This window comes from Lotus japonicus, chromosome 1, assembly GCF_012489685.1.
Source record: "Lotus japonicus ecotype B-129 chromosome 1, LjGifu_v1.2".
Taxonomy (NCBI): domain Eukaryota; kingdom Viridiplantae; phylum Streptophyta; class Magnoliopsida; order Fabales; family Fabaceae; genus Lotus; species Lotus japonicus.
In genome coordinates, this window is record NC_080041.1 from 85,286,180 (window position 1) to 85,293,631 (window position 7,452).

Below are 7,452 nucleotides of genomic sequence, written 5' to 3' on the forward strand. Positions count from 1 at the left end.
TTTTTTTTACAATTGATTTTTCTATGCATAATATTAGTCATCTTCTCACACAGCTCTCTTTTTTCCAATCATATGAATAGAAAAAAGAGAAAAAAGAAATTGAAAAATTCAACACACTTGCACTTTAATACTATTTTTCCAACAATCTTTGTTGGATGGAATTTATATGGTATTCACTAATTGGTCTACAACTGATTTGGTGGGTCTTATGAATCCCAATCAGTCAAAGATGGAATATTGGAAAATGAGCATCAAGTGAGTGTTATTAGCACTTCTTGTTTTAAGTTTTGTTTTGTTACAACAGGAAAATCCTAGAGTTAAGTTTGATAAAATAACAACTTATTCATTGATTCTGTTATAGTTACAGCTAAATTAGTTACATACTACAGTAACTAATTGATCAGTTCAGAACTAACAATTTATAACTAGCAAATTATTAAACAGCTGTCCCTAGACAAAGATTGAGGAAATTATGTTACAGGTCCTTTGCAATTTTCCTTATTAGTAACATAATTCCTCCAATTTGTGTCTAGGACAACTGATTGATTATGTTTGATACAAATGTTAACTAACTTAATACATTACATGACTTGATTGATGTGAGACTCGTGCAGCACAAGAAAGAGTTTGGCAAAAGAGAGTTGGTCCATCATTGTTAAATTTCCACATGATTCGAGAAGACAGGGCAAGAAATTATGAGACCCACCAACATTTCATAGCATATCTCTTCGAATTTGATAGTTTATAGTTGACATCAACAATTATATTTAGAATTGGTCCAATCTCAATATGTCAATTGGTCAGAGACATAACCTTAAATGTAAAATATCAACATCAAGGTCTTTTGTATTCCAACTGCAGCATCAGTTTTCATCCGAGCTGAAAAGCTTTCAAACTTGTTTTTTTAATCATTTTATCATGGAACAAAATATTCAAAGTTTGAGATTCTTTGCAGTTGAAAACAGAAGATCCAGTCATATTATACGAAACAGGAAACCTCAGATCACTTGCCAGTTAATTATTCAAAAAATACAATCATATATAAATGGTTGGCTACTTGACTCGAAGTAACTAATGGAATCATAAGTTCATAAGAAAGATTCAGACATTAAAATTGTGGAATTTGGAAAGATTACATACATGCACTTTCAGATATTTATTCTGTGAAGGAAACGGTGTGGAGAAATATTCTCAGTTTAACAAGAGTAAAAATGGATATCTAGAGACAAATAACTCTACTTTTTATTTATGCTGCTGACTGTAACGTTGTATTCCATAGACATCTAAGATCCCCGGAGGGAAAACAGGCTCAGTAGCAGCTCTAACAGCAACTTTTGCCACCGCGATAACATTCACAGGAGGTGTCAATAGAGGCCCTATAAGTGGGATCTGGGTCAATGGTTTAGCATGTTGCAGAACCTACAATAATCAAAGTGAATTTCAGTCTGAGAATGGAAAAAAAACAAATTCCACCTGATATTCAAGTAGAGCCTTAGCACTCATTCATAATCTAATTTGAGAAAACAACTTAGTTAAGGGCTTATGGTAATAAGCGCTTATTCATAATCTAATTTGAGAAACTTAGTGAAGTAAACTGAAAACAAGTTATATGTAAGCATAAACTCTTATTCATAAGCTAATCTAAACAACTTATGAAAATAAGCACAAAACTGTTTATAGATAGGCCATAAGCAGTTTACATAAGTTCTCCCAAACACTTATAAGCGCTTATGCTATAAGATAAACTCAAATAAGTTCTTCCAAACGGGTCCATAGTTAACCTACAATGTAAAACCTACTATGCTCTGAATGTACGGTGCAAACATAGATTTCAGTACATTTGACCTAGGGAAATGGAGCACAAAACTAAAACTTCAGGGCACTTACACTCAAAACCTAATTAATCAACTGGTGAACAGCTTAGACAACCTTAATATAATGGGAAAACATTAAAAACATTGGTTTAGGCATGTAAAATAGTAAAAATACAAAAACTGATGTCAATCCATCAAAGGATCGAAGTTATTTGCACATTTGGACTGAAGAAGAAATGTCTACACATACTACTGGAGAAGCACATGAAATTACCATCTCTAATGGAGATCCAATCACACCAAGGGGTATCTTCATACTCCCAGCAGTTCGAGTCCCATGAATAAATCCTGGCCTCAGAATTACTCCTGAAAAAGGCATGTGATAGTCCAGTTATTCAGTAACTTAACGTTCTCACTTGGATGGAAAATTTTTACTTTCCAGTACTACAGAAGCATCTTTGCAAAAGTTAACGTAAAGCAAAATGGGTAAGAATGACCAGTATCACCAATTATCAAATATGATTGTTAACACATAACTAGCCAATAGACAAAATTCAAACCAAGTATTAAGTTGCAGGTGGTTTTCAATTCAGAGCTCCCTGTGAGAAATGTCAAGAAACTGAATACTCACCTCCATAAGGAAATCTGGTCAAAAGCTCTGTTTCAGCAGCTCTCTACATCAATTGAGACACAACATATTATTTTAATGAGATAAAAATGGAAAATTTTGCAGCAACACCAACACATCCATAATTTTTTCAATTGAAAAAGTAGAAGCATGGACTTCAGAATATCATAAACTACGATTTAACTCTTCTAAAATAAATGAGCCACTTTAGATACAAAAGAAAGTCATTATAACCATTATTGAGAAATTACAGATTGAGATTTAAAGACCATCATTGTTTATTATATATGTGTAAGTACGTAATCACAATATCTACCATTGATTTCTAATCTACGATTGCAACGACTCACTATACCTTCTAAAGTGACCCTCAAAAGTGATTCTCTCATTTAAGAGGGGTCAAATCCCATAAACTAATGACTAAAGATGAAAATTATAATTATTGGCAGCATCTGAAAGAAAACAGGCCAACCACTAAATCAGTATATGACCCTTTGGATATAACGACTTGGGCCTTTTTCTAAATGATGCAAGTCCAGTCCATATTGAAGAAATACCATGTCAGTGGCTGATTCACTCAAGAAGGAACAAACGGAAGGGTTTTCAGTAGAAATTAATCAGCAAGGGCCGTGGGAGGTGAATCTTCTGGAATCAGGAGGCTATAAGAGTTCTGTCAGGAGAACCAGAAAAAGAAGTAACATAAAAAGGTGTTTAGGCAGGAGGTTGTTGAATAGGAGAGTCTAGGGAATTGGAAAATATTAGTTTCTTCCAATTTCTATATATTGGCTGGGGGAAAGAATTATACAGCCCGGCAGTACTCTCCTAGGTGTTTTCTTCTTATTTCCTTACAGTAGCAATTTTTTAAGGGAGGAGTTCTTGTTGCAATTTGCAATAAGTTTATCGTCGATAATAGGCAATCAAGAAAGTAGACTGTTCTCTCTTATATCAGAACACGTAAATTTAAAATGACATACAACTGGCGCAAAACTATCAAACTAGCGTAACTTCTTTTTTTCCTTTTCGGGGTTACTATATCAACAAAGCATTAGAAATTGTTACTATGTATTCATCACACAGACATGGATCATCAGTAGAAGATTTTCAACAATTTGTACTAGAATTTTATGGCAAATTTCATCAACTAATTATTCATTCCTCAATATCCACACAATAAAAAGTTGGGTAAATTACCTTTCCTTCATAATACCCCTGTAGTAAGTAATTTACTACACCAAAGTCAGCAGCAGAAATATAGACAAATCTTTTAACACCTGTAAGACCAAGGGCAAATCAACCAACAACACTAAGTAACGCAGTACTTCAAAAGAAAAAACAAAAAATAATACATCATTAACACACATTTTCTTATTCAAATGCCTTGTAAGGCTTGACAGCTGTCTTCCTCAATTGACCAACTAAAACCAAGTATAGGGATTCCTGCACAAAGTGTTATGGCCATACTCTCTAAAAAAATAAAATAAAAACTTGAAGCTTTGCTTGAATTGCTACAGGCAAGAGCAACTCTATCATGTCAACAAGGCACACAATCGTGACAGCCACCTAAGAAATTTTCTTTCCCCTATTGACAGTACCATCCCCCTTTTCCCCAATACTCCTCTTCCTCCCCCCGTCCTTCTTTTCAAGCCACTGTTTATTTCTTGTAATTTATTAAATCATCCTTTGTCAGCTATCACATGATAGGAAACATAATTTCCTTTAGTTCAGGAAAGCGAAGCATTGAGTTCTTTCACTTTTCTTTTGGTTCTCAAAATTATCTATATAATATATGCCATGTTGTATTTCTATGGCTATAGCTACCTCATGACTGCAAATCGAGAAGGGTGTGTACTGTGTAGAAATCTAGAAGGGGTAAAATAGAGTGATTGCTGCTGCCGCCAGCTCTTACAGAGTAATAATAATAATCCCAAAAAGTTTCAGCATTTCTATTTGTGATATGGGAAAATCATGAATGTGTTCTTGGATGATTTTGGGAGTAAAGAATGCTTATGGTAGGTAATTTTTTTTCATAAACACTTGCATAGATCCATATCTTGGACAGCAACAAAGTGGATTAGTCCCAATATGTTTGTGGAATATCAATAACTTGCATGGCTCCCAAATATTATTGATATTAATACTAAGTATTATCATTTGACTGCACAATTGATAATGGTCTCCAAGACTTGTATAAGAAAGAACTTGTGATACTACTGAGTCTTAAGATGTTCTTAGTGAGAAATCTAGATTTTCTAGAACCTTACTATTAACATGCAAAATTGTAATTCTTTTAAATCATTAAAAGAGTTTTATATATTTTAAGTAGAACTTCAATTATTATTGTAAAACACCGTCTTTTCAAATTTGTCTCTTCAAGCCAAATGGTATCATTGAATCCATATAGCTGATCCCGCTCGCAGGATAAGGCCCTGTTTCTGTTGTTATAAGCTTGGAAAAAAGATGCCCCACAGGCTTTACCCATTTCCCCACTCTAAGCAGTAGTACTAAAAACTAAGGAGGGTAAAATTGAAAAAGTAGATTATTCCCAAAAAAAAAATTGAAAAAGTAGATTATGATGATAAACAAATGTGCAAATTCCTCATTTACCTTGATCAGAAGCTGCTCTAATTGCATTGATGTTAGCAGTCCCATTAATTTTGTACATGTATGAGTTGGAGCCAAAACCACCGACACATGAGATCTTAGAAAAGAAACATAAGTTAGCTAAAGGACCTACTGTTCACAAGGAAAACAAAAAACATTTAAGTATATTTCTGTACCCTAAGCAACAAAATTCAGATGCATTAGGCCAGTTAGTAAACGATGCTTACTACAATTCTTTCAACCCAAAATTATCTCCCAGTCAACCACAAACATTAACTTCTCTTTTCCATTTCAATCCATTTGCATCTTCTTATATGCATAATAACAATATAAGGGGAAACTTACAACAGCAGTGACCCCATTCAGAGCTTCTTTCAATGAATCAGTTGAAAGGAGATTCCCTATTAAAACAAGAATTTAGATATATCAGACAATTAGAACACCCCCCCCCCCCCATAAAGGTGTTGGTTACAATGAAATATTGGAGAAATAAAAATAAAATAAAGCAGACCTTTATACCAGATGACATCAGTAGCCCAGGAATCATGCAGGGATGACTTACCAGACCTGGAAGTAAAACAAAGTGAATGGCAAGGCAGATAAATTACAAGGAAAAAGTGTTGAATAATAAATATGACAAGCATAACAAAATAAAAGGATAGTAAAAACAGAACTTAAAACCAATAGGCATGGTTAAGGGTGCGTTTGAGAAAACAATTTTATTAAGCGCTAATGACAATAAAAGCATATCGCATAAGCGCTTACTCATAAGCTAAGCTGAAAATAGGTTATAGATAAGAAAAAGCTCTTATTCATAAGTTAATTTGGACAGCTTATGAAAACAAGCTCAAAGCAGATAGCTTACAGGTATGCCATAAACTATTTACATAAGCTCTCTCAATACCCAAACACTTGCACAAGCGACTATCCTATTTGATAAGCTCAAATAAGCTCTTCCAAAATCCAAACAGGCCTAAGCATGATGGGCACATAGTTGTCACAAAAATATGAAAAGGGGTCAAACCTGCTAAGACTGGCAACAGACAACCCATGATTTAATGCTTCTCTACAAACATGTGATCCAACAAATCCATTGCCTCCCAACACAAGCAACTTAAACATCATTCAAAAGACATAAATTTTGGTAAGTAAGGGCATATATATATGCACAATACACTAAATAAGAGTACAAAACTAAATGTGCCACCATGGTTAGTTAGAGTACCTTCTCTGTTGGAGGTGGAGGCACATTTACAGTCTCTGCTTCTTCAACTTTGAAGGGCTCGTCAACCTTGTTAGGTTCCGTGCAGAGATTTCTCACAGCCGTTGCACTTCAAGGTAAGAAAAGTGAAAAAACAAAACACGATGTAATGAGAAATCTACAAAATCATGAGCATAAAATTGGAACCACATTTGCAGTAAACTGAACCCTACGATTTCCATAAACTCAATTTGCAGTATCAACACGCAAATAATAGTAAGAACAACATTGAATGCGAAATCAAAATATTAATCGGCAGAGAAAAACGCAACGCAATGCATCGAATTCAAATGATGATCTGTAACCGAATTGAGTGGAAAATCAAAGAAGAAGAAAGGAATCAGAGTGGAAAAGGTTACTTGAGCCTGGAAATGGAGGGAGTGGAATGGATCAAGCGCGAAACCAGTGTCCTCATTGATGAATTCAATTCAATTTTGTTGTGTTGTGTTGAGATTCTTCCAAGTTTTTCTTGATGAACGTTTCAGGTTTTTTCAGAGTTGAGAGCGGTGAGAGAGGAGGTGGGAGACTTTATGCAGAGAGTGAGAAGCCAAACACGCGCACACATGGCATCTTCACCTTCTGACACCTTATTAACCATATGTGGCTCTATTGCAACCTCAACATTTTTCTAACTACTAAAGTACGGCCTATTAGGTTTTTTTTCTATTGAAGTTTAAGTGGGTTAAGCTCTCGTCATTATTATTGGTCAAAACATACTTTTAGAGGTACTTATAGATTACATAACTTTGTAAAGGAAAATGATTTGTATGATGGAAAGTCAACATTTACTAGAGATATTACCAAAAATAACTTTTATATATTGGAAGGGAATCTTTACTTCTTACCTCTTGAGTTAGCTTTTAGATTGAAATATGTCTTCTAAATTCTAATATGGTATTAGAGTCTATTCACATGTATATGGACTGCACATATTTCATTCACCAGTTGTTCAGTAGAGCTATCAATATAGGTTCCAACCCGCGGGCCAGCTCGACGGGTTGGCTAAATGAGCCAGGTTGGGTTGGTTAAATTCCAGCTCGAAAAGAACTTGGGTTAGTGCAACCTGGCTCGTTTAACCCGCGGGTTAGACGGATCAACCCGCGGGTCAAACGAGCCAACCCGTCGGGTCAGAGTTATTTTTCATTAAA

The 7,452-nt window shown here is 34.8% G+C and overlaps 1 protein-coding gene across 1 annotated transcript; it reads right to left on the reverse strand.

Moving 5' to 3' along the window:
* Positions 1-1,087: 1,087 nt before the first annotated feature.
* Positions 1,088-6,912, reverse strand: LOC130725667 (uncharacterized protein At1g32220, chloroplastic). The gene is made up of 10 exons (XM_057576877.1): positions 6,664-6,912; positions 6,269-6,374; positions 6,068-6,156; positions 5,555-5,610; positions 5,389-5,444; positions 5,047-5,140; positions 3,634-3,713; positions 2,446-2,488; positions 2,089-2,180; positions 1,088-1,419 (listed from the first exon to the last, which is right to left on the reverse strand). Exons 1-10 carry the CDS (start codon positions 6,717-6,719, stop codon positions 1,243-1,245), a joined length of 849 nt encoding a protein of 282 aa, XP_057432860.1. The 5' UTR covers positions 6,720-6,912; the 3' UTR covers positions 1,088-1,242.
* Positions 6,913-7,452: the final 540 nt, after the last annotated feature.